This window comes from Poromitra crassiceps (assembly GCF_964638095.1).
Source record: "Poromitra crassiceps genome assembly, chromosome: 18".
Taxonomy (NCBI): domain Eukaryota; kingdom Metazoa; phylum Chordata; class Actinopteri; order Beryciformes; family Melamphaidae; genus Poromitra; species Poromitra crassiceps.
In genome coordinates this window covers 9582842-9610341 of record NC_139636.1, presented here as the reverse complement: position 1 = coordinate 9610341, position 27500 = coordinate 9582842, and the positions used below count along the sequence as shown (strand labels likewise).

The 27500-nt window shown below is 44.8% G+C and overlaps 1 protein-coding gene across 1 annotated transcript in view; it reads right to left on the bottom strand.

Moving 5' to 3' along the window:
* Window positions 1-27500, bottom strand: part of LOC310792915 (cadherin-13-like) — a gene marked incomplete at both ends in the record, with an annotated part of 254334 nt that overhangs the window by 53183 nt on the left and 173651 nt on the right. Inside the window, one exon of the mRNA XM_083654682.1 lies at window positions 25707-25960. Within this exon, the coding sequence (XP_083510808.1) occupies window positions 25707-25960 (254 nt within the window). The remainder of the gene's footprint in view (window positions 1-25706; window positions 25961-27500) is intronic.

Here is a 27500-nt window from a genome sequence, read left to right as displayed (position 1 = left end):
GAAAGCCTGGCAGATCTTCTCTCCACTAGTTTAGTCTAACGTACTTAATGAATACATGCCCAGGCAGGAGCAGTAGAAAGCCGGGCAGCTCTTCACTCCACTAGTTTAGTCTAACGTACTTAATGAATACATGCCCAGGCAGGAGCAGTAGAAAGCCTGGCAGATCTTCAATCCACTAGTTTAGTCTAACGTACTTAATGAATACATGACCAGGCAGGAGCAGTAGAAAGCCTGGCAGATCTTCAATCCACTAGTTTAGTCTAACGTACTTAATGAATACATGACCAGGCAGGAGCAGTAGAAAGCCTGGCAGATCTTCAATCCACTAGTTTAGTCTAATGTACTTAATGAATACATGACCAGGCAGGAGCAGTAGAAAGCCTGGCAGATCTTCTCTCCACTAGTTTAGTCTAACGTACTTAATGAATACATGACCAGGCAGGTGCAGTAGAAAGCCGGGCAGCTCTTCACTCCACTAGTTTAGTCTGATTAAAATGCACAGCAGTGTGTGAGTGGAAGCCGATGCATAATGAGACAAAGATCAGTGTCACACGGCGCCGACACAACGCACATTTCCCAGCTGTTTCCACGGGGCCGTAAAGCACAATGCATCAACAGCCAACTGTCTGAGACCGAGGGATCTGCATCTCGTTTGAATCATTTAAATGATCGTAAGCACAGGTAGATAAAGAGGAGCAAAGGTTATATGCCTCTGCTCTGTTTGCTGCTTGATATAGGGTGAAATAAACCAGACACTTTCTGCTGATATGAAATTGTAATACGAAATTGAATCAATTTGTGCAACACTTAGGTTAATGTAGCTCTCTCCGTGTCGCTCTCTCTCCCTCACCACACTCTGTCTCTCTCTCCCTCTCTCTTCCCCTCACCAGAAGCACGCATGCACACAGCCACACACACACACACACACACACACACACACACACACGCACACACACACACACACACCAGCAGAGCCCTGCAAAGAGCCTGCTACAGTATTGATTTAAAGTGTCTGCGTTCCCTAGTGTCAGTTTTCTGCAGTGCACTGCAACTTAGACAAGTGTACACTCATCCCCTCATAAGTTGTAGGGCAATGGCAGCATATTATGGGAAAACGTATCATGCTCTTCTTCTCTCACTCCGTCTGTGTCCTCAGTCTCTGCTGACTCTCTCACTTACTCTCTTTATCTGTCTCTCTCTCTCTCTCTCTCTCACACATACTCACTCTCTTTCTCGGCACTGATCCCAACGCTAATAGTCTGTTTCTATCAGAGAGCTGCTGAGTGTGTGTGTGTGTGTGTGTGTGTGTGTGTGTGTGTGTGTGTGTGTGAGTGTGTGTGTGTGTGTGTGGGTGTCTGTGTGTGTGTGTGTGTGTGTGTGTGTGTCAGAGAGCTGCTGAGTGTGTGTGAGCAATTGATATGAGAACATCAATCAAAAGATACACACTGTAAGAGAGACCCGCAGGAATAGAGACCGTCGGTCTGTGTGGGAACGCCCACAAAATGTTATACGGCTGGCTGGCGCGCGCGGGTGGGGTAAAAACCCCCCATATATCTCAATGGGCTGACTCACCAAAAGGACGGTGCTGTGGCTCTACACTACAGGATTGGGGATTCTAGAACAGGTAATAGACGTCTGTTCCGATGTGCATGCGTTTACTGCGGGGGTTAAATCATGGGCTGGGCTGTGCTAGCAGCTAAATGCTAACTATGCTGAATGGGGAGAACGGGCGATTTACCCCACCCTGACCACGCCCCCAGCCAGCTACCCCAGCGTTTACGTACTGTATGTGCACACATCAAGCACACCGACTGAATGAGGACAGCACCAGTTGGCGTAACATACTGTCATTTACATAAATTAGCATGACTGAGTAACACGGCACACAGCACAAAATGTATTATCATAATAAGGCGCGAAATAGTCCCTCTTTGCATCGGTTGAAAATCACAACCCTGTAATTAACAGGAAGAAAAACAATCTGTGCTTCACAGCACAGCGTCCCTCTCTCCCTGTTCCTCTTGGCATCCTTTACGATTGTTTTATTTATTTCCTGGCATAGTGACTGAAGCCTCCCTCTGCCTCCTTTCTCTCTCTCTCTCTCTCTCTCTCTCTCTCTCTCTCTCTCTCTCTCTCTCTCTCTCTCTCTCTCTCTCTCACACTCACTCACTACTTCCTCCCTCGCCACACGATTGGCACACCTGTACTCAGCTGCTGGAAATGAGAAACAAATCTCCAGTATCTGATTGGCCCGTATTCAGCCCTCCTCTCATCTGATTGGCCTGTGATCAGCCCTCCTCTCATCTGATTGGCCTGTGATCAGCCCTCCTCTCATCTGATTGGCCTGTAAACAGCCCTCCTCTCATCTGATTGGCCTGTGATCAGCCCTCCTCTCATCTGATTGGCCTGTGATCAGCCCTCCTCTCATCTGATTGGCCTGTGATCAGCCCTCCTCTCATCTGATTGGCCTGTGATCAGCCCTCCTCTCATCTGATTGGCCTGTGATCAGCCCTCCTCTCATCCCAGAAGTACAGAGAACAGAAAGGGAAACAAACGGAGGAGACGGTGTAATTCAGCTTGTTTTCATTGTGACATTAAAAAGTGCTGAGACACATGAACAACCCCCTAAACGTATATCTTTAACCCTTTCTCTGTGACAGCCCACGCTGCCACACTACCTCACCCAGTAGCCAGTCACATGGTCCTGTCCTCACCCAGTAGCCAGTCACATGGTCCTGTCCTCACCCAGTAGCCAGTCACATGGTCCTGTCCTCACCCAGTAGCCAGTCACATGGCCCTGTCCTCACCCAGTAGCCAGTCACATGGCCCTGTCCTGTAGCCACACTACCTCACCCAGTAGCCAGTCACATGGCCCTGTCCTCACCCAGTAGCCAGTCACATGGTCCTGTCCTCACCCAGTAGCCAGTCACATGGTCCTGTCCTCACCCAGTAGCCAGTCACATGGTCCTGTCCTCACCCAGTAGCCAGTCACATGGCCCTGTCCTCACCCAGTAGCCAGTCACATGGCCCTGTCCTGTAGCCACACTACCTCACCCAGTAGCCAGTCACATGGCCCTGTCCTCACCCAGTAGCCAGTCACATGGCCCTGTCCTCACCCCGTAGCCAGTCACATGGTCCTGTCCTCACCCAGTAGCCAGTCACATGGTCCTGTCCTCACCCAGTAGCCAGTCACATGGCCCTGTCCTCACCCAGTAGCCAGTCACATGGTCCTGTCCTCACCTAGTAGCCAGTCACATGGTCCTGTCCTCACCTAGTAGCCAGTCACATGGTCCTGTCCTCACCCCGTAGCCAGTCACATGGTCCTGTCCTCACCCAGTAGCCAGTCACATGGTCCTGTCCTCACCCAGTAGCCAGTCACATGGCCCTGTCCTCACCCAGTAGCCAGTCACATGGCCCTGTCCTCACCCAGTAGCCAGTCACATGGCCCTGTCCTCACCCAGTAGCCAGTCACATGGTCCTGTCCTCACCTAGTAGCCAGTCACATGGTCCTGTCCTCACCCAGTAGCCAGTCACATGGCCCTGTCCTGTATGGGTGGTGCTTTAGTAAATGAGGGGCTTCAGGAGCCCGATAAGTGTTCTGCTCTGTTTTGTACAGGTCAAGTAAAAGGCTCTCCTGTGACTCTTGGCTAATGCCAGTTTGATGCTATTTGAACATGCTATGCCCACAAGTATTGATTCACGAGCAGCATCAACAGAATGCTACACCATGTGTATACCGGTAAGTGTGACGACACTGTAACCAATCACATGTTTATATGTGCATGTATTCATCTAATAAAGACATTTAAAGCTCCACTATGTAACTATTTTAACTTGATATAACAGCTTCTAAAAAAAATTATTTCAATTTCAACCCAAACCGCACCTGTTCCTGCACTATGCAACTTTGAGCAGGTCGGAGCATTGACATTGACTGTAGAGAGGAAGAGTACAAGCAGAAACAGTAAAATAATGCTGATATCTGAACGACGTACAAACAGGGAAGTAGCTATTTTCAGCATCCTGTAATTACGACTTGTGGCAGTAGAGGCCGCTGTTGCTGCTGCTCAGCAGCTTTCTACATGTTGGGGATTTAACTATTGTAATGAACTGAAATTATTCCTGTGGAGAATTTGCAAAAATGCATAGTAATGATGAGTAAAAAGCTGCTTGATGTCCTCTGAGTTGCTACCCTGAAAGTTGCTGGGTCATATGCTCTTAGTTTGTCGAGTAGTAGTACTCTCACCCTTCAGATGCTGATGTAAGTGACTTACTATCTGAGTCATTATAACCCATTTTCCCTGTATAGAGCTGAGGTCTGTGGGTGTGGGTGGGAGAGAGTGAGCGAGCGGTCGGTCTCTATCTGTGTTTATGCAATGCTGTTGTGTATCTGTTTGTTTGTGTTTCCTGTATTTGTGTTTGATCCCCTCGGAAATGAGTTATCTGTTTCTGTGCACATGTTGTTCTGGAAATGGATTAGAGAGAGAGAGAGAGAGAGAGAGAGGGAGAGGGAGAGAGAGAGAGAGAGAGAGAGAGAGGAGAAAGATGGGGCACATGGTTCTAGGCTAAATCGATTTTTTTTTGTTTCATTCATTTGTGGAAAACTTCTGGCAGAACAAATGTGCTCTGCTGTTGTGTGTGCATGCAACGCCACTTTGGACTTCCTGGAACTTTAGGGTGACTTTTGCAAAAGTTCAGAGTAGGCTATTATTGATTTCCTTTTCATTTCGGTTTCATCCTCACGACTCTGTACTTGCTGCATTGCTGGCAAGCAGGATATTTGACTGGCCCGGACTATCTGACCTGTCACCTGACACATTGCAGTCTGAGCCAAACAGGCCTCCATTAACACTATAGAAGGACCAGAATGCCATAACTACTAGAACGACCGTAACTAAGTGGTCATTTTGACCACTCGAATCCAAACTCTATAATCTCTCATGATAAATACCCAATTGAGAGATTAATGCATTCATTGTGTTATTTTAAAAAGACAAAACAACACCAAAATGTGGAAATATAGACTAAAAAATAGGGCTAGAAGTCTGGGAAATTCAGTGAGGTCAAAATGACCGCCTATGGTCTTTCCAGGTAAAAATTATAATATTTTCTTTGCCTTTGTGTAATTCATATAAAAACTATTTTAGATGAAAATACAGACACTTTTAGGAAGAGTCAGGTACTTTCTTTCTTTCTTTCTTTCTCTCATATCCTGCATCCTCTGTCTCTCTCCCCTCATGTTGGTTAGTCTGCACATATCTCTCTCTCTCTCTCTCTCTCTCTCTCTCTCTCTCCTCATGTTGGTTAGTCTGCACAGATCTCTCTCTCTCTCTCTCTCTCTCTCTCTATGTTGGTTAGCCTGCACAGATGGAGACCATTTGAGGCAGCTCTGAGGCTGATCACACTATCTGACCCTCTCAGGTCAGCCTCTGAGGCACTCTCAACACCTCTCTCCTTCACACAGTCTCTGTCATCCTGGCCTGTCTGCTCATGTCTCTTCCCCTACCTCTCCTCCTCAAAGCCACCTGACAGTTTCCAGTCCAGAGATGCCGACTGGCCACACCTCCTCTTTAAAGTCCCATCTCTTTTAACTTGACTATGACCAGAGTGAGAAGCTGCTGAATAATGGATTACTATTTGAGATTCTCTCTATTTTCAAAGCAAGGAGAAGAAAGCAGGTTAAATGTATTTTGGAGGAGAGGGAGAAATGCGGGGGACAGCAGGGCTGCAGGCTGGGCTCAGTCACAATACCTCTGAACAGGCTAATTCCAGAGGTATGGCACCATGTGTCAACATCGAAACACTTTGAGACCCAATGAAGAGAAGAGGAAATCCTTTTCTCTTTATGATTGCTAATTTAGTTTGATTTCTATTGATCAGATTCGCAGCAGTTATGGCATTCTGCTTTGTTGATCCAACTATAACTCCTCCCTGTGCTGGAAGTTCTTTGGACATGTCTGGTCTGTTTCAATTCTATCGTCAAGCTGTGAGATTTACTCAACTCTGTCTGTCCGTCCGCCCATCCATGGCGAGACGGTAGAAATCTTATCAGTGAAGAAGGATGCAAAGTTGAGGGTGGAGGGAGGGTTGAGGTGAGGAGTGAGCTGAAAGCTGAAAATAATTCCAGGGCGTCTTTGGCACTGCTGATTTCCTCCTGCCTTCTCCTGAGGAGAAGGCAGTTAGGAGAGTCTGATAGTCACTGTGAGGTGGGATCTCTGGATTTGCGCCATTTTCTCTCAGCTGCTGGACTAGCGGGGTTATGAGAAGGTTTGAATGAGAGTGGGCATATATTGCTTTAGCGAGGTGGCTAGCGAGGAGCAGATTGCGTCTGCAGCCTCATTGACATGGAGAGCAGAACTCATTTTGAGCGGGCATGGTAACCGACAGCTCATTGGAGAGCTGAGCCGGTGTGAAGGACCCGAGGCTTCGTCTGAAGGAGAACACGGAGCGTGAGGAAGGAAACCGTGAATTGAATAAAGAAGTGGTCTGACAGATGTGAGGGGGTCAGAGTTGCCGTGGAGCAGACCTGTTTGAGATGTAAGGGGGTCAGAGTTGCTGTGGAGCAGACCTGTTTGAGATGTAAGGGGGTCAGAGTTGCTGTGGAGCAGACCTGTTTGAGATGTAAGGGGGTCAGAGTTGCTGTGGAGCAGACCTGTTTGAGATGTAAGGGGGTCAGAGTTGCTGTGGAGCAGACCTGTTTGAGATGTAAGGGGGTCAGAGTTGCTGTGGAGCAGACCTGTTTGAGATGTAAGGGGGTCAGAGTTGCTGTGGAGCAGACCTGTTTGAGATGTAAGGGGGTCAGAGTTGCTGTGGAGCAGACCTGTTTGAGATGTAAGGGGGTCAGAGTTGCTGTGGAGCAGACCTGTTTGAGATGTAACGGGGTCAGAGTTGCTGTGGAGCAGACCTGTTTGAGATGTAAGGGGGTCAGAGTTGCTGTGGAGCAGACCTGTTTGAGATGTAAGGGGGTCAGAGTTGCTGTGGAGCAGACCTGTTTGAGATGTAACGGGGTCAGAGTTGCTGTGGAGCAGACCTGTTTGAGATGTAATGGGGTCAGAGTTGCCGTGGAGCAGACCTGTTTGAGATGTAACGGGGTCAGAGTTGCCGTGGAGCAGACCTGTTTGAGATGTAAGCGGGTCAGAGTTGCCGTGGAGCAGACCTGTTTGAGATGTAAGGGGGTCAGAGTTGCCGTGGAGCAGATCTGTTTGAGATGTAACGGGGTCAGAGTTGCCGTGGAGCAGACCTGTTTGAGATGTAAGGGGGTCAGAGTTGCCATGGAGCAGACCTGTTTGAGATGTAAGGGGGTCAGAGTTGCTGTGGAGCAGACCTGTTTGAGATGTAACGGGGTCAGAGTTGCTGTGGAGCAGACCTGTTTGAGATGTAACGGGGTCAGAGTTGCTGTGGAGCAGACCTGTTTGAGATGTAACGGGGTCAGAGTTGCTGTGGAGCAGACCTGTTTGAGATGTAAGCGGGTCAGAGTTGCCGTGGAGCAGACCTGTTTGAGATGTAAGGGGGTCAGAGTTGCCGTGGAGCAGACCTGTTTGAGATGTAACGGGGTCAGAGTTGCCGTGGAGCAGACCTGTTTGAGATGTAACGGGGTCAGAGTTGCCGTGGAGCAGACCTGTTTGAGATGTAAGGGGGTCAGAGTTGCTGTGGAGCAGACCTGTTTGAGATGTAACGGGGTCAGAGTTGCTGTGGAGCAGACCTGTTTGAGATGTAAGGGGGTCAGAGTTGCTGTGGAGCAGACCTGTTTGAGATGTAACGGGGTCAGAGTTGCCGTGGAGCAGACCTGTTTGAGATGTAAGCGGGTCAGAGTTGCCGTGGAGCAGACCTGTTTGAGATGTAACGGGGTCAGAGTTGCCATGGAGCAGACCTGTTTGAGATGTAAGGGGGTCAGAGTTGCCATGGAGCAGACCTGTTTGAGATGTAAGGGGGTCAGAGTTGCCGTGGAGCAGACCTGTTTGAGATGTAAGGGGGTCAGAGTTGCCGTGGAGCAGACCTGTTTGAGATGTAAGGGCGTCAGATTTGCGTTATAAAGTGTCAAATTATTTATTTATTCATTTACTTATTTATTTGATCAAATGTTAAGTCCTTGCAGTTAAACAACCTCTTTCTCCACAAGATTGAGGGGAGAAAATATCAGTAATGTTGTTTTGGGGATAGTGAATAAAGTGAGGTAGCCCTGGTTAATCCTGCGTGGTCCTGCTTGCTTGGCTCCGGGCTAGAAACCGGCCTAATGAGAAGCCCTGGTTCCGCAGCACAGCCACTTCCTGTTTGCTGCAGCTCTTTGAAGCATCTTCCTGCACTCTCAGGCTTAAAAGAGAATCAATAAATGTCATAATTTGACGATGTATCTCCAATTAACATCTTCATTAATGTAATTGAAGGAGGAAACGGTCTATAGGCTGATCTCAAGTCCCTCTGTGTAAAACATGTTTAAAGAAGAGTGAAATTACAGTGTGGAGTGCTTGTTCAGCAGCTTGCTGTAGTGATCACAGTCCTGTCACTGCTGGAGGGGAAGGTAGTTTGGGTAAATAGTGTGGAGATAGATCACAATCACCTTTGACATGTTTTTGGGGTATAGTGGGGTGCTGTTGTGAGGAGGGAAGATGTTGACATGTTTTGGCATCAATAAAGCATCACATTATCATTATTATTACTCATTTGAAAGGCATTCATTAACATGTTTAACTTTTATTCCAGCATATTTTCTGTGTGCTTACTGCAGTCCTCACTCCTTTATGAGGCTATTTTAGAATGAGGGATTAAGCCATGTCTATTACCCTGCTGCTCGTGTTGCCTACCTAGGTGGTTAGGGAATGCTTGTAGACTGTAGGTAATGAAGGTCCTCACAGCTAATACAGCCCTGTGTGTAGCTGTGTGTAGCTGTGTGTAGCTGTGTGTAGCTGTGTGCTTATAGCACTGCAGTGCGGTGCTACTGATCGTGACCAGCAAGTCAGACCGACTGTGTCCCATGTCAAATTCATTTGACCCACACTTCCCTGGGGCCGACAGACTGACATAAACAAACACACGCACGCACCATGCACACACGCGCACGCACACACACGCAAATGCACACAGGCACGCGCACACACACACACACACACACACACACACACACACACACACACGCACACGCACACACACAGTCAGAGCAAGGCAAACACATCTCACCCTCCTTTCCTTGTCATTTCTTTCATAGAGAACACACCAGCACAATCTTTAGAGAAGGCTCATAAAAAATCAACATGTAAACACTAGGCGACCACAGCCAGTTCCCTCAAAACACACAGAAACATTTTCTGCATTTCAAATGTGACACTGAAGCTGTCAGGTGAAAAGAAGCGGCTGCATGGCAACTGCGCATGTGTCGGAGGAAGCATGGTGGTAGTCTATAATGGCTCTACCCAGATTGGCAGAGGGGTTGGAGCAGCGACTGGGGCAACAGGGGGGAGGGGAAAATTGGCCAATGGGGAGGGGGGGGGGGGGGTCAGAAAAGAAAAAAAATATGTGGGATACTTCTGTCACGGTGAAATGATGTGTGGGAAACTGCCTGGTGTATAGCATCTTACAGCATTGCACTTGCAGCACCGGAAAGGACGTTCAAATATGGCGTTCACGCAGTGGGGAACCGTCAGGGCCCTCTAGGCCCTCTGTGAGGACCTAACGGGCCTAACATGTTCTTAAAAAATACAATTTGAAAAGTAATTTTATTATATTAATTCATAAATTGACAATCATCATCTAAACAAACATGTTTCTGAGTAAATAAGCCCTTAAAACTGCCTGTTCAGTTTGATTTGGACTGTGAAGGGTTAACTGAATGAAGCCCTTTGTGTGACCCTATTAGAATTTTGCACCTCTGTGTTGTTGGGAAGAATAGCAGCTCAGTGCAGCTCTCTGGTTGGCGTGGCCTCTACTAAATTCACAGAGGGTTGATGTAATGAATTCACCGTGAGGATATTTTTTGAGTGACAGTAAAATGGACCAATCATATCATCCCTCTAAATGGATTGGCATGCTCAGCGTTGACTCTATGACAGATTCTGCCCTCTGTGTGGTCAAGCCCATGTCATGTGACTTGCGACAAGTCAAGACACTCCAGGGGCGGGGCAGAATTCACCACACTAAGTCAGCCTCATGGCAGCCGCGCAAGCAATGCAGAGGATGTGTCAGCTTTATTAGTGACACCATTTGCCAGATTAACATTGAATGAAAAGTTGGAGTTGGTTGGGAAGGGAAGGCAACTTGATTTAGTTCAGCAAACTAAAAAATACGAGAGGCATTTCAACACCAGCAATTATGCTCGTGGATGACTGGATCAAACGAAAAACCGAAGCTGTTCTGCTCTCCTTTTCGGCGCGGAGACTGAGAGCGGCTCTTGGGCTATAGCACAGACATCAAATCGTAAGTTATTTAAACTTATAGGCTATTCATAGCTTTCAAGGGGCGTTACGTGCTGCCGGGAACGCCCACCTGACGGTCAAACAGTACTGCTAAGTACTGTTTGAGCGGACGACAGCACAGGCATCACTACAGTATCTTCTCTTTTAGCAATAGTCTCACTAATCCCACAGTGGTTTACCTGCTTTTGAGATCTGCAAAAAATAGTTTGCTTCTGTCTCACCCGTTCTCCCTCTCTCTTCACACGCGACGAGGGCTGTGCTCTCTCTCCACATCATTATAAAAACGAGTCCGCACTCCGCACGCAGTTTGTTGTGAAACAATTTCTCCGAACTGCCATGTGTTGGACAGTAACGTTAACGATAGTTCGGTTTGTTTGAAGTGCCCAAAACGTGCAGTTTGTTTAGATATCGTTCTTTTTCAACGCTTGATAGATGGTCTAAATATTCCTGACTGGAAACTGGTGGAAAAAAGCCCGCTTTTTGCTGGAGCTGCGTCTGGTCAGTGTTCAGCGCCATTGTTGTTTTGAGTTTTGACCGCCAGAATGGGCGTTCCTTGTACTTACGTAACGCCCCTTGAAAGCTATGAATAGGCCGGCCGCTGAGCCTGTGCCAATTAACTGTAGGCTATACAGCGCGCTGCCTCTGCTGTCTGCACTGGAGACATCGAAAACACCCCATATGGAAAAACAAATAGAAGAAACATATATGAAGTCTTGTTGCCTCCAATAGCAAATCTTTATGTTTTATATGTATTGTATGTCTTATATGTAAACTCTTGAAAGTGGCCCCTTTCATATTCTTCTCATATAAGAGAATTAAGGTAATTATATATAAATCAAGTAAACATCATGTATGTAGCATATAAGGAAAGTGCATGGGAAATTGTCTTTTCCATACATGTTCAATATAATGTTTGTAATTTTTAATTATATGAGACATATGCTTTTTATAGATGAATATATACCATTATATCTATGTTTTTTGTATGTAAAATGCATTTAATTTAAAAGAAAAGTATGCTTTCTTTATATGTTTTTTCTAAGATTGTTATATGTCAGCCAATTAATATTACCATATAGGTATAAAAAACATATACATTATATATATGTTTTTAGTATGTTAAGTGTATGGTAAAATATACTTTCTTTATGTTTTTTTTATAAAAATTTTACATGTCCGACAATGAAAATTACCATAGCAGTATAAAAAATATATACTTTATTTATACAATTTCATACAGGTTTCTGTTGTCAAAAACATTGTTAATATTATTAATAATGATAATAATAATAATATTTGTGCTTTTCATACAACTATTCACCTTATGTAGAAGAGACCGTCTGGCTTGAGAGACTAACAGGAAGTGTAAATACAATCGGAAGTTCCGATTGTATTTACACTTCCTGTGACTCATACAGCTAGTCTGACTCATAATGTAAGTCAGACTAGTTTGAGCAGGTAAAATAGCAAGCATTTTGAACAGTAAGTCGTGATACGATGGGTCATGTGGGCTTGGCTATATAAGGTGAATAGCAACAGTTTTCTTTTCACACTTGGAGCAACTGCAATGTATGACACCACACAAAATCAACGAGTAAATAGATGAGACATGAAAGTTTGTTAGTAACTAGGAATTGGCAGATAATTTACTAATACATTTAAATTACACAAGATTAATAATGAATATACAGTACATTCATTTGAAAGAATTCTGACTAAATAAATGGCTAAAAGGGGATTAGGGAATGTCACAAATGATATGCCCAAGGACACTTAAGGACAGTTGACATTATCATTGTCATTATCTACTCACCCACATGCCAGTGGAAGGTCAGGTGAAGTTTTTTAGTCCACAAAACGTTCCTGAAGCCGACACAATTTATTTTCTTTCTTTTATACAGGGGTAGTCTCACTGAGAGCACTGCTCTCTTTTTCAAGAGCGTCCTGTTCACATTCACACACACACACACACACACCTGGAAGCTGACCAGTACAAGCTGTCCAGTACTGATCTGTTGGCCACTGATCAGCTCCACTGGAGCAGTTGGGGTTAAGGGCCTTGCTCAAGGGCACCACAGTGGTGGTAATGAGGGAGGGGCAAGTGCTGCCTTTTCACTTTCCCCACCCAGATTTATCCTGACGGTCCCGGATATTGAACCGACCTTCCGGTCACAAGCTCGCTTCTCTATCCATTGGGCCAACATTGAAGTGGATGTGACCAACTTTCAAACTTTCTCGTAATCCAAGTGTCTGAAAGCCCTGAGATGCCAAGTTGACTTGAAAAAGACGTCCTTTACACAATGTTTTTCGCTGAAATGTTCATAGCTACGTAGCTCCCAGCCGTGTCCACGTTAAAGGAGAATTCCTTTTTTTTACACCCCGGACCTTATTTCCAGCTTAAAATATGATGTTTTACTCACCCAGATAACTTTGGTATCATTCGGATCCCCATAGAAAATATTCACATCCGAGTAGAGTCCTGGAACAGTCCAAAATTGGCGAAAACGGGACATACAAAGTGCACACTGTAACTAACATTTTCTGCAATGTAGCGGTTCATATCCTCATAATATCATCCATAAACGAATGTGAATCCGTCTATTCTCCTCCGGGCTGCCTCGGTTTCCTAATCCGGGGTCTGTGACTCCAACAGAGGCATTCCTCGTCTGTGGGCATAGGGTTATAGCTCGTCTGTGGGCATACAGTGGGTTATAGCGTCCACAGGAACATCACCACCAGTCACCATTTGTTCTCGGCCGTGCAGCGGCTTGTTCGTCCTTGGCCTGTTGTTCCTCTCTCCTCGTCGTCCGCTCTTTTCAAGAAATGGCACCGGTGCGCGGTGACTCCCTGGTAGACAAAGGAGTCAGCAGGAAACTCACGAGACTTCAGCGGGACTTGAGCAAGAGTTGGATTCACAGACCCCGGATGAGGATATTGAGGCTGCCCGGAGGAGAATAGATGGATTCACATTCATTTATGGAAGATATTATGAGGATATGAACCGCTATGTTGCAGAAAATACGTTATTTACAGTGTGTACTACATATGCCCCGTTTTGGCCAGTTCCAGCACTCTACTCGGACCTGAATATCTTCTATGGGGATCCGAATGAAACCAAAAATATCTGGGTGAGTAAAACATCATATTTTAAGCTGGAAATAAGGTCTGGGGTAAAAAAACAGAATTCTCCTTTAAAGCTCTGAACTAGTGCACAAGCTTGAAGGTGCATACATGCTGCATGCACTCTTCGTCTGGATCTCAACTGCTCCATTGAATTCCAGGTGTGTAGCAAACACTTTTCACAAAAATCCAGGAAAGAGAAATGGAATTACTCGCGCACCCACGTTGCTCAACTAGAATCTGCAGGTTCTGGTTGTTGAGGTGATGTGAGAAGAGACGTCCAGCGGTCGTCAACGAACACACCTCGGTTCTTGGCGGTCGGGGATGGAGCCACGGCTATGTTCTTCATGTAGCCACAATGGAAGAACAGGATCTGCAGGGGTCCTAGTGAGAACAAGTGTGGAATAGAGAATAACCAGAATTAAAATGGGCCTACCAACAACACTGTGATCATGAACCATAGATCGCAAGAACAAAATAAAATTAAAAATAAAGTGCCTTGAGAAAGAACAACAGTGATAAACCATTGACTGGGGTATAAATATAACAAATCACCATAAATAAGTCATAGTGAATATTTTTGATCAAGTTGAATTTTAGTTGAATACAAAATCAAACTTACGAGGTGCTCTTTGACTGGTTTGCCCACATCCTCCCTCAGGCACATTTGAGGCACTTCACCAGGGACTCTCTTCTGGTATTCTAGTCCAGGCAAGCTCTGCAGCTCTCCCTCTCTGATTCTGAAAGTATTTTCTCTACGGCCGTAGCCTCTGGTGAAAGGGAAAATTAGGATTAGCGACAATAATGTTACTAACACAGAAACACGTTGGCCTCTGACATTGTAAAGCAGTTGCATAGGTTTCCTTTCCTTTATGCCTGTTGAAAACAGGATTAAATATGATATTTTAATGACCATCATGTTCATTTTAAATGGTATATGCAAGTGTTGTACAATCTAAGACTGCATGCATAGCTTGTAAATGGGCAAAAACAATGGAAATATGAGTGGAAATGGCTAACAGCTACATATTTGTTGTTTCTTTCTGTTCCCCCACCATATTTTCTCCCCAATTGTACTTGGCCAATTTCCCCCTGCTGCCCTGGCAGGACGTAGCACGTGGGAGGATCACGCTATTCCCACCAGATCCCTTTTGCCCTGACCAGAGGAGGCGCTAGTGCAGTGACGAGTACACATACAACTAATCCGTCTTCCCACCCACAGACACAGCCAATCGTGCTTGTATGGACGCCCAACCAAGCCGGAGGTAACACGGGGACCGCGAACCTGCGACCCTCGTGTTGGTAGTCAGGGAATCTACCGCTACACTGTACATGTACATGTACATGTAGAGACTGACAACAGGCAGTTCAGTTAAGTTGTGGACCAGTGTTGTCATTCATGCACAAATTACATCAATGGTCCACAACTTAACTCAAATCAACCCTAAATAAATAACTGTCAAACTAAATGAATGTCTGGAAAACAGTTTCCAGTTTTCAGATGTGTGAGATCATGTCCAAAATAAATCAGCCTTGTTTTTGGTGACTTTCTCCTTTAAGTCGAGCTGAACCCAATAATGACTTTTCTTTTAGTTCAAATACCTGGGTATGCAGTGCACCTATTTAATAATGTATGCAAAACAAATCACAACAATCTAATTTCTTTAGTTTTTCACACTTTTTCACATCAAAAGTTCGTTTTTCAAGATTTCATTGATAACAGTAATTTACAGTTTGCTGACGTCACCCAGTACTATCAAATTTCTACCCCATTTCAACCAATCATATCACGACATGCAGCTGTCAATCAAATCTTCATTTCTGGATAATTTTCTCTTCCAAATTAAGTCGAAAATGGCGCCTAGTGCCTCTCATCTGGCAGAATTCCTATCCCATAAACTAACTACTAACTTGGCCAATTGTTAGAAACATGAACAAAAAACAAAAACTATAATCTCTAAGAATGCAAAGAAATGTAAGTGGCTCGTTAAAACGCGCATTCCAGGGATATCGTATCGTTACAGCAACGATAGTGGCGCGCGCATCCGAGAGCTTGGTTGTCAGGGGTTGCACCTCGGAGATTCCAGGCCGACGTGCTGCACTCTCCGCTCGGCAACACGAAGACAGCTGGCTGCCTGCGGGTCGCTGACATCCACTCCTCCCGTCAAAAGGCTCTTCCCGAGGGGAGCGCCACAACACGACTGAATCCCACTCGGTTTGGAGGCGGAACACGCCAGGATTGGCCAAAGCCCAATCCAGACCCCAGAATTGTCAAATAAAATCATCGACATGATACTATGACCCGCCTCTCAACCTGTCATCTTAGACAAACTATGTTTTCAGTCTGAAACGGACTCATTATGCACGTGACGAACAGGTTCAGTTCGACTTTAAGCTTGAGTATAAATTCCAGTGTGGTCATATTACCTTTGTTGTGCTAGCCTATGGAATTTGTTTGGTCTGTTCCGTCACCTTCTGGAGAGATGTCAGCAACAGGACTCCTGTGTTCCTGAGGAGACCAAACGACAACGTAGCAAATCAGCAAAAAAGCACAGTATACCAGGATGCATTGTACAATACAAACTATAACTTGATTACACTAAGTCTACTGTATACAGTAGACTGTATATGTAATTAAAAATAATAATGTAACACAGGTATTTAGTGATGTTGGTGTTAAGGGCAGTTTATAGTACAGTGATTTATGATGCTTGCCACCAACCATGATCATATTAATTAATTCTCTCATCAATGTCCATTGATAGAATATGATCATGGTCAGTGGCGACATCATACATCACAGTAAATTGCCCTTTACACTGTAGGTCAAGAGAACAGTGGGAAAAAGAACAAAGAAAAAACACAGGCTATTTAGTTGAAAGCGGCCAATCCTAAATTCACCTCGGTTTCTTATCTTCTGACTTCTCTAACATGCCTGCTTATCAATTGTTCCCAAGCATACAATTTAATAATTATGGCCAATGACATGCTCTTTTACATGGACGACATCAGTACATTATAGAAATGTAGACTTGAGCTAGCTCAACATGCTAGCTAAACTAAACAGGCGAGGTACATTTGCACTGGGGTAATGGCGTTAGCTACTAAGTTACTCAATATTCAATCTAGCAAAACTATCTAACAGAACACTAACTCAAATTAGCGTTAGTCCCAGAGTCTGAACACCATCATCATTTCACTTACTAGTACGGCCTGGCCGCGCTGCTAGCCGGCGCTCAGTATAGCAACAATCGACAAACGCAATGTAATACATTGGCTAAGCGGCTAAGGGTTAGCCTACAGACTAAAAGTTCTGCAATATCCTGCAAACAGTTAAAATATAAAGGCATGATCGTGTTGTAACTCACCCAAGGGCTCCAGACTGCGACCATTTCGCCGTATTAACCATTGCTGGACTCTGGGGACAGGTTACCCATGGCGCTCAAATTCATTTCAAACAAACAGTCCTGTCAAAGCGAGTCAAACACACGGACCAGACTTCCGTTGTTACCCTTCAAAATAAAGGCGTAAAATGCTCTGTAGTGTAACTGAATTAAACTTAGATCACTCTGAGCCATATTATTACAGACGGTTTTAACTTGCCAACATAAACATTCTACAGTGATGGCTCTGATGTCTAACAAACCACACCGTTTTACTTAATATGAAGCTAGCTAGCTAGACAAATTGAATGAGATGGCCTAAAAGGCTTTTCTTTTGAAAACGCGCGGTGTGTCGTGAGTGTGTATCTTTCCATTTGTCATGTTCTCATAACGTGTGTGTGTGTGTGTGTGTGTGTGTGTGTGTGTGTGTGTGTGTGTGTGTGTGTGTGTGTGTGTGTGTGTGTGTGTGTGTGTGTGTGTGTGTGTGTGTGTGTGTGTGTGTGTGTGTGTGTGTGTGTGTGTGTGTGTGTGTGTGTGTGTGTGTGTGCGTGCGTGCGTGCGTGTGTTTGCTTGTTTGTCTGGTTTTATTTGTCAACCAAGCTCTTTGGACATGTAATGTTTTTTTTGCATCTTTTGGCATGCTTGAAGATTTATTTTCATTTATTGACAGCTATATTTTTACTGAAAATATTTCCCCCAAAATGGCCAGTCCTACACATAACATAACAGCAGGTTAAATTATATAATTTAATTTTCTTAATAAAATGCTGTTTGTGTTTTTCAATATAATAAATGCTGATGTTTTCTATAATTTAATCTGGTGATAAAATTAGTTTCTCATGTTGTACCCCAAGGCTTGGAGCCTTAGCTGTGAGGCAAATCCATAAACTCAATCCTGCGTGGACAAACACATTTTCCTTCCATAAAACCGTGTATATCTCAGAAACCCTAAGGCCCACACTAACCAAATTTTGCACCTAGGCGAAAACTCACCCACTCCTCAGAAACAAAAAAATTACACCAATCTACCAAAGTTTGGCGATACTACCAACACCTCATTTCCTGTTTTTTAACCATGCATACCACTGGGCCAATCCCTGAAATTTTGCCCAATGACAGATATGACAGATATTCAGGGCCGTTCCTGGCCATTTGGGTGCCCTAAGCGTAATTGTTCTGTGGTGCCCCCCCCCCCCCCCCGTAAAACTTTCAATAACTGTCAAACGAAAGACTGCAAAATCATTAATTATGAACGATACTAGTGTATCTCACATTTCATTACATGTGGGAAACAAACAATTGTTAGAATTACTGTACATGTCAGCAAACAAGTGATTGTTAAACTGTACATGCAAGCAGGGGCGGACTGGGATCATAATTCAGGCCAGGCAGATAGATAGATAGATTAGATACCAAGCAGGCCAGGCCGATACAGGCCGACGTGCGTGCCGGCGTCCGAAGGGCGGCGGCGAAAAATTTGGGCTGTTTGAAGCCCAATTTGGGCCGTTTGAAGCCAGATTTGGGCTGTTTGAAGCCAGATTTGGACCGTCTGAAGCCCGATTTGGGCCAGTTGAAGCCAGATTTGGGCCAGTTGAAGCCAGATTTGGGCCGGTTGAAGCCAGATTTGGGCCGCTTGAAGCCCAATTTGGGCCGTTTGAAGCCCAATTTGGGCCGAGTCCAATTTTACAATGAGATGCACCCTGAATAAAGTAATAAAACCACTAGTAAACCAGTAGGCGGCGCCTGGCCTGCTGTTCAGTGAGTGGCCTGACTGAGGGCACCAAAAAAAAAAAAATTTTTTTTTTTTTTTTTTTTTTTGTGCCCTCAGTCACGTGATGCCCCACGCAGTCTGCGTACTCTGCGTAATGGGTTGGAGCGGGCCTGCAGATATTCAAGCCAATTCCGGGGCAATTATACTAAGGCTTGACATCATCATACCACTGGGCCAATCCCTGAAATGTGGCCCTTTTATAAAAAAAAGTGTAGTCACCTGTAGGTCAGCAGTTTACCTGGGCAAATGCACCAGAAAAAGTCCTGGTGTGGTCCTGGCATTATTCCATTAAAGACACGATACATCACGGCATTATAATTCACAGTAATATTAAAACCAATACTTTCCATTTTCCCCCACACATATGTAGATCTCTCACATTTTAGGAGCAAATGCTCTATATATCTTAAATGATAGAAAACATACTGTGCACTTATTCTTCAGCATTTATTATATTTGAAAATCACTCCAAACAGCAAGGTGATCTCATTCGATTTTTCTAGTTTCATAAGTAAAATGGTATGGTTTGTCTTAGACCTCCCAGGCCAGGCAGAACCATCAGGAGGACCAGGTCTGTCCCCCGGGCCACATAATGCCCAGGTCTGCGTTAAAGTGTTGAATGAATGGACGGATAGACTGACACATGATGGCGGCACGGTGGCTCAGTGGTTAGCGCTATTGCCTCACAGCAAGATGGTCCTGGGTTCGAACCCCGGTCCGTCCCAGGTCCTTTCTGTGTGGAGTTTGCATGTTCTCCCCGTGTTCGTGTGGGTTTTCTCCGGGTGCTCCGGTTTCCTCCCACCATTAAAGACATGTATGTTAGGGTTAAGACTCCTGTCAGTGCCCCTGACCAAGGCAATGGCAAAAGAGCTGGAGTTGGTCCCCGGGCGCTGCACTGTGGCTGCCCACTGCTCGTAGTTCTAGGAAGGTTCCTAGTAGAAGATGGGTCAAATGCAGAGGATGAATTTCCCCATGGGGATAAATAAAGGATAACTTAACTTAACTTATGATATTGGGGCAATACAGCTGACCAAAAATCTATATTAATTCAATGTTGTCTTTTCAACATTGAAAAAGCACAGAATTAGACTATCAACATTGATTCAATGTTATTATAGCCTTGAATATTCAACCAACAAAAAATATTATTATGATGGAATTCCAACATTGAATCAATATCATCTTGCTATCTATCCATCCATCCATCCATTTATTTTAATGTAAGATGCAGGATGTCCTGCGCACAATATTTTTTTTTATGGCAAAGGCATGACCCGCCCTACTCTGCCTCTGATTGGCTTATACCCTGATATTTTACCCTAAGCTTAACCAATCATCACTCCTCATGGCTAAACCCAGCCATGCCTTCACCATCCTAGATGCCTTCTAAAACAATCCTAAGATGGCAAAGGCATGGCCATCCCTATTCTGCCTCTGATTGGCTTACCCTAACCCTAACAAATCTCCTAATGCCTAAACCTAACCAACCGATCTTCCCGTTTGGAGGCGGATCCAGAGTCAGATGCTATCTGGGTACATAATGTTTTATACGTTTTTTTTTTTTAATATCAGGTGGCAAGCTCGGGCTTGGGCAGATGGAGCCCCGGAAGTGATACTAAAAGCTGTAGTTCCTCGAATGGCCACTTGAGGCTGGCTCCAAAAGGGAATCGTTCCCAATTCGCCCCCATGTTAAAATGCCTGACTTTACAACTAGATTAAACATGTTTACAGCCTGATGCAGCTACGGCTCTGTGGGAAACCCTTGATCTTGTGCCGTCTCGTGCGAGCTGCGCAAGAACCCCAAGATGGCGATGGCCATACTCCCAGCTTAAAAACTGGGATGTCCAAAAATCAATGGGTGATGTTACGATGACTTAATTTTTTGAACACTTGCAAGATTTCGGTTTCAATATGGTTGCCCAACTCATAGAAGTTTGATAGTACACAAATCTTCCAAGGATCTTGTATGTGGATTTACTGTTATATATATTTCTTACGAGTTCCCAAATCATATAAGTTTCATTTTCCACAAATTTACTAAGAATATTGTATGTAGATTTACTGTCATATATAGTTCTTGTAAGTGACCAAATTATATAAGTTTCACTTTACACAAATTTACTGTGGATCTTATATCTGGTTTGACTGTCATATATATTACTTACATATTACTTACAAGTTTCAGGTAAAACATATACAAATTTAGTAAAATCTTTTCCATATGGGACTACCCAGAGGAGACAGGGCTAACATGCTCTATTGGTGTGTATGTGTGTGTGTGTGTGTGTGTGTGTGTGTGTGTGTGTGTGTGTCTGTGTGTGTGTGTGTGTGTGTGTGTGTGTGTGTGTGTGTGTGTGTGTGTGTGTGTGTGTGTGTGTGTGCGTGCGCAGAGGCAGGAAAAGTAAGGGGGGGGGGGGAGAAAAGAACAAAGAAACTCGCTAACCTTTCTCAACCTGAATGAGTCACTCCAAACCTGCTCTTTAAGTTCAATAGCAACATGTTATTGATTGATGCGTCACTTGGAGTTTTTCTGTTGTCGTGTAATTGAAGGGGAGCAGATGTGTTCTCGAGAAAACCAATTTCCCCTGAAGGACACGCGGAGACAAGCAAGTTGCACGTCATAGCTGAATATAGACAGAAGAATAAGGACATAAATGTTGATAGGTGGGAGGCTGGAGACCTGTGGCTATATGAGACTGCCTTCACTGCCAGACAGCATGCCATGCACTGTGTCCAGTCACATACACTGGACCAGCTGAATACTCTGGAGCTCGAGCAAACTTCATGTCATCAGTTTATCATTGATGATATCATTGATTTATCACAGCTGATGCAGAATAGAGCTAAATCTACTGTGGGATTAGCACAGTCTCCTTCAATTACAAGAATTAGTTTCATGGAGATGGTGTCATTTGAAATCATTTTCATTCTCAATGCAGAGGCTAAATGTGTAGGCCAGACCCGTGAGTCGTGACATCTCCATTCACTCCAATGGACCAGTTTTTTACTCTCAAGAGTTCCAGGAAGTAAGGTTCTGGATTAAGCAGCACTGTCGAGTTGCAGCAAAATGGACAGTTTGTGTTGTACTTAGATATATATATATTTTTTTATCAAATTGTACATTATCAGCTTTATTTTAGCATTCAAAAGTAGTGCGAGACCCCTTCCTGGCTGTTTATTGGCTAATGAGTCAAGCATTTTGGTCCTCCGCTGATGCTACTCTCTCTCTAGAGGACACTAGTGTAGGCTATACACCAAAAACAATCAAATCACCATGTCCATGCTTGAAATCAGCCTTGATTCAGTCCCCAATTCAGCCTCCCTGTATTTTTGAAGCCAATGCGGAAATTGCATTCTTTCAAATGGCCAGTGGGGGGCGCAGTTTGTGTAGCACTCCCCAGGAACATCCAATCAACTCTATGGGAAACGAGCCAACTTCTCTCTCGGTCTATGTCATAAATAAACACTTTCCAAATGAGTTTATGGTCTGAAAAAACAATTTCAAGTCTTTTTCATGCTCTAACGTGCTCCGTTTTCCAAATTATAGCCCCATTTCGAGGAAAATTGACGACAAACATCGGATAATAAGAACAGTAATACCGTACTTAAGACCGGTAGAGGCAGCAATGTGCCGCAAGGCATCAGGTAGCTATACTACTACTACTATAAGTAATAGTTAAGCAAATTATCAGAAAATAGCGTTACTTTATGATATTTTAATAATGTTAGTAGACACACGTAACTATATAGATACCATACATCTAACGTTCATAACATGGCGGGCCATTTAACGTTATCTATACCGTTAGATAAAGCTTTAAGCCTTCTCTGTATTCAGACCATTGGATTCAGCCCAGAAACCGGAGTACGTTATAACGTTATAAATATAGTCACGTTATAAACAACTAACCAACGCTGAGGGTCCGTAGGGAAACAGTGTTACTCGAAATTGTTAAAAGTTAAATCAATTTGGTCATTCAGTGGCGTTTTACTGCAATGTAAAGTACCGGTAAGTAGCGTTAGCCACTACCATTAGCCAAAGTAGCTGACTACCCATAATGCATTACGGCGATAAGACAGACAGGGCAAATTCGGAAACTCCCCCGGCAGCCGCTAGGGGCAGCCGCCCCCTCTCCTCGTACTTCCGTGTAGCATTAATCCATTCAACCAATCAAACGAAATCAAACAATATCGGGAAGTGAGCTTCATTTTGCTGTGTCAAAGTCAATGAGCTCCGTTGGTCCATTATATATAGGTCAATGATTTACATACAAAGAGGCAGTCTGATTCTGAACTTCTACATCGGCTTCTACACTCACTGCTGTACATTTAGCATTATCAATTGGTCCAGGACATGAAGTTGCTCTTCTGAATTGTTAAACTGCACCAAAGGAAGGCAAATGTGTCATAGCAAATTCACAGAAACAAATATCAGGGACGATCCAGACCATAATGTATGCCGATAGGCCCAGACCAACCCGACAGATCAGTTGGGGAAAACCCTGGCCAGTATTCCAGAGGTGTCTCAGAGCAGGACTGCTATCACTAGTATTCAATCACTGTGAAGTTTATACGCTCATGTGACCAGAACAGGTGATCTTAGACCACTACTTATCAAAGCTTTATGAGTGCAGGTCCTGACTGCTAACGTTCAGAGGAGCAAGTCCACATGATGCTGACTCAGTGAGCAGGCTTTACAGCACATAAACAGCACCAATAATCTGAGCAGTCAAGTCACGATCTGGTGGGTTTTATTTCCCTGGGTCATTATTATCCCAAAGTATTTACTCCAATGGTGCAGTAAAAAGAGCAATTTAAATTGAGCACTGTATAAATTGGGCCAAAAAGCCAATAAATGCACTGATGGTTTTTCCACCTTGTAAAAATAAGTTCAGTACAGGCAATGGGTCTCTGGCAGCAGGAGGAATAATTTCATAGTGAAATGATGAAACTAATGGACTTCCTAATACTGGTGGCAATAATTAAGGGAAGGATTTCTCTGTAACAGAACCAGAAATATCTATTGAGTCGGATGAATGGCTTGACCATATTATTCACAAAGCCTCGCTCGTAAATAAACTGATAAAGCAGACGGGCAGAGAGCGAGCGAGCACCAGACGCAGGGGTGGAGGTGGTGGAGAAGCTTGAGGAGAGGAGAGGAGAGGACAGGAGAGAGATCGAGGTGGTGGAGAAACTTGAGAAGACTAGAGGTGGTAGACTCCACTTGTGGTTGGCTGACACTTTATTTCGCATGCTACCTCACCTCTGCTGAGCCACTTGGCAGACACAGTGAGGACGATACCGAGCTCAGTCACACGACAGGAGCGCCCTTGAACCCGAGAAGCTGAAGTGCTGCTGCTCAGCGCGCCGTCAAAGCAAACACTTTGATTGTGTTGCCAAGCTGCACTGAATGAAGCTGAATGAAAATCAGAAAGGGCATTATGAGTTTTTGGCTATGGTCCAACTCTGCCCAATTAACAGCAGACACCAGCTGATCCAATTTAAAGTCGCTCACCGTCTTCATTATTCCAAGCATAGGTTGCACAAGATTCATCCTTCTGTCTCCCCACTATGCGATAGGTGTCGGATCTCAGAAGGCACACTATCTCATGCTTTTTGGTTCTGCCCGTCACTGTCCTGATTCTGGGGCAAAATATTTGACTGGTACTCTAAGCCTTAGGCCTACAAAATAACCCTCCAGCCGGAGGCGGAACTCACCATCTTCGGCTGCTCTGAATCCTCTCTGCTCCTCCTCACGGCTGTGCAGCAGTCTCTGACGCAGGGGGCGATTGTCACAAAGAAACTCATTCTGAAGGAATGGAAGTCCCTCTCCCCACCCTCTTTTCAGCTGTGGTTGATGGACATGGCCTCAGTGATACGGATGGAGAGACTCAGGTTCCTGAGGACTAACTCACTTAAGAGATTTTCGTCTATTTGGGACCCGTTTCTGGCCTACCTTGACGACGCTAGGGACGACGGGTGACTCGCCCGGCTGGTTTTTCCATGGACCCCTTGCGTGAAATCCTATGTGCAACATCTGTTGCAAGCACCTACGTCCCTCATGCGGCTGCTAGCACCATATGTTCTTAGAAAGGGCGTTACGGACAAACAAGCAGAGACTCCGGAGACTCAAATAATCACATGAGCGAGAGAGAGGAGCCTGTGCACTCGCTCTCTCCTCCTCTTCTAACGCGTTTTCTCTTTACTCCCTGTCCTATTTTTCTCTCTTCTCTGTGTCTCTAACACACACACACACACACACACACACACACACACACACACACACACACACAAACACACACACACGCACAGTTCTGCAGCTCAATTTCAATGTAGTCTCATTTGGTCTCAGTCCTCGGATTTACCACAAGCCCTCATCTGATGCTCTGTATCTGCAGTGTGTCTGGTCCTCACCTGATGCTCTGTATCTGCAGTGTGTCTGGTCCTCACCTGATGCTCTGTATCTGCAGTGTGTCTGGTCCTCACCTGATGCTCTGTATCTGCAGTATGTCTGGTCCTCACCTGATGCTCTGTATCTGCAGTGTGTCTGGTCCTCACCTGATGCTCTGTATCTGCAGTGTGTCTGGTCCTCACCTGATGCTCTGTATCTGCAGTGTGTCTGGTCCTCACCTGATGCTCTGTATCTGCAGTGTGTCTGGTCCTCATCTGATGCTCTGTATCTGCAGTGTGTCTGGTCCTCACCTGATGCTCTGTATCTGCAGTGTGTCTGGTCCTCATCTGATGCTCTGTATCTGCAGTGTGTCTGGTCCTCACCTGATGCTCTGTATCTGCAGTGTGTCTGGTCCTCACCTGATGCTCTGTATCTGCAGTGTGTCTGGTCCTCACCTGATGCTCTGTATCTGCAGTGTGTCTGGTCCTCACCTGATGCTCTGTATCTGCAGTGTGTCTGGTCCTCACCTGATGCTCTGTATCTGCAGTGTGTCTGGTCCTCACCTGATGCTCTGTATCTGCAGTGTGTCTGGTCCTCACCTGATGCTCTGTATCTGCAGTGTGTCTGGTCCTCACCTGATGCTCTGTATCTGCAGTGTGTCTGGGTCTGTGGCGTTGAGCGCGGCCACGAAGCTGCCCACCGAGAGGTTCTCCATCCGGGTGACGGCCTGGGGGTCCGGGAAGAAGACGGGGCCCTCGTTGATGTCCTGGACCGTGACTTGGACGGTGGCGGTGGAGCTGGGGCCGTAGCCCGCATCGGGAACCAGGGGGTCCTCGTTCTCCACCTGGATCAGCAGCGTGTGGAACGCCGTGGCCTCGTAGTCCAGAGGCTGAACGCAGCCAAAGACATGGATGGTGGAGGTGGTGGTGCGAGGAGAAGAAACATCAAGAAACAAAAAGAATCATCACTTTGAGCACAATGCAGAAATGATACAGAGGGTAGAGAAAATAATAGAAACACCAAATGAAAAGGGACTCTAACTTTGAAGTACAGTGGAATCTGCTTATAGTGATCAATTTGACCCGTCCCACGGTGATCACTATAAGAGGAGTGCACTGTAACTAAATCACAATTACAAAGGCAGCTACGCAGGTGCTTCATATGAATCTGAAAGCCACTTAGCGCTGTGCATCTGCTTGAGAAGAGCACTGACATTAAACCCTTTTGTATGCGAGTTTTCAAAGCCACATGAGGCTGTGTACCAGCCAAGCAATATGCAGCCACTTTAAAGGCACACACTGCTCCCTCACGATTTCCCCATATTCACATTCAAATTATTATTATTATTATGCTTTCACACACTGCCAAACAAAATCAACAGTGGCTTCATGATAATCCGACCGAAACATCGAAGCTTTATGGGAAGAAGACTTCCATCTCTATTATCCCTCAAAGAAGTGGCAGCTTTCCTTCTTGAAGACATCTCACTACACTCACTTTTAACGGAGCAGTGAAGCTGTTCAGAAGGCAAAGGGTGCTAGTGGTTGTTCGGCATTTCTCTTATTTTCTTCACCCCCTGTATCTGAAAGCTTGGCTCATTACAGTTGTTACTCATTTAGTTTGGCCTCTTTACTGAAGGTTTCCAAGGTGCTGCTGCAGTACCTTGTGTGCTGCAGTACCTTGTGTTGTGGCTTTTCTTATTTAAAGGAAAATTTCTGTATTTTTCAACCTGGACCTTATTTTCATATTTTGTTATGTTTAACTAACTAATTAGAGCAGACATTTTTGAAATTGTTGCAGTATTGAGATAGAGCCACGCAACGGGCTGGAACAGAGGCTGGAAAGAGCTTATTTCTGCCACACATAGGCTCATATCTTTATTATATGATACAGAGTCACAGGCTCATATCGTTATTATATGATACAGAGACACAGGTCCATATCGTTATTATATGATACAGAGACACAGGCTCATATCATTATTATATGATACAGAGACACAGGCTCATATCGTTATTATATGATACAGACACACAGGTTCATATCGTTATTATGATACAGAGACACAGGCTCATATCGTTATTATATGATACAGAGACAGGCTCATATCGTTATTATATGATACAGAGACAGGCTCATATCGTTATTATATGATACAGAGACACAGGCTCATATCGTTATTATGATACAGAGAGAAATGGAAGCGCTTCTATTTACCTCCAACTGCCTGCTGATCCTGGCGGGAAAAGTCAGCTGTCGTGGGGCAAGCCGGGAGCTGCCATGTTTCGCTTGGAGTAACACAAAGCGTAGCTGAATGATTTTGGAAGTTATACCGAATATTTAGCTGATTTCGAGAATACGGACGAGGCATTTGAATTCGATGGCCACCCATACTTATTTGAGCTGGAGTAACATCATATGGATACTAA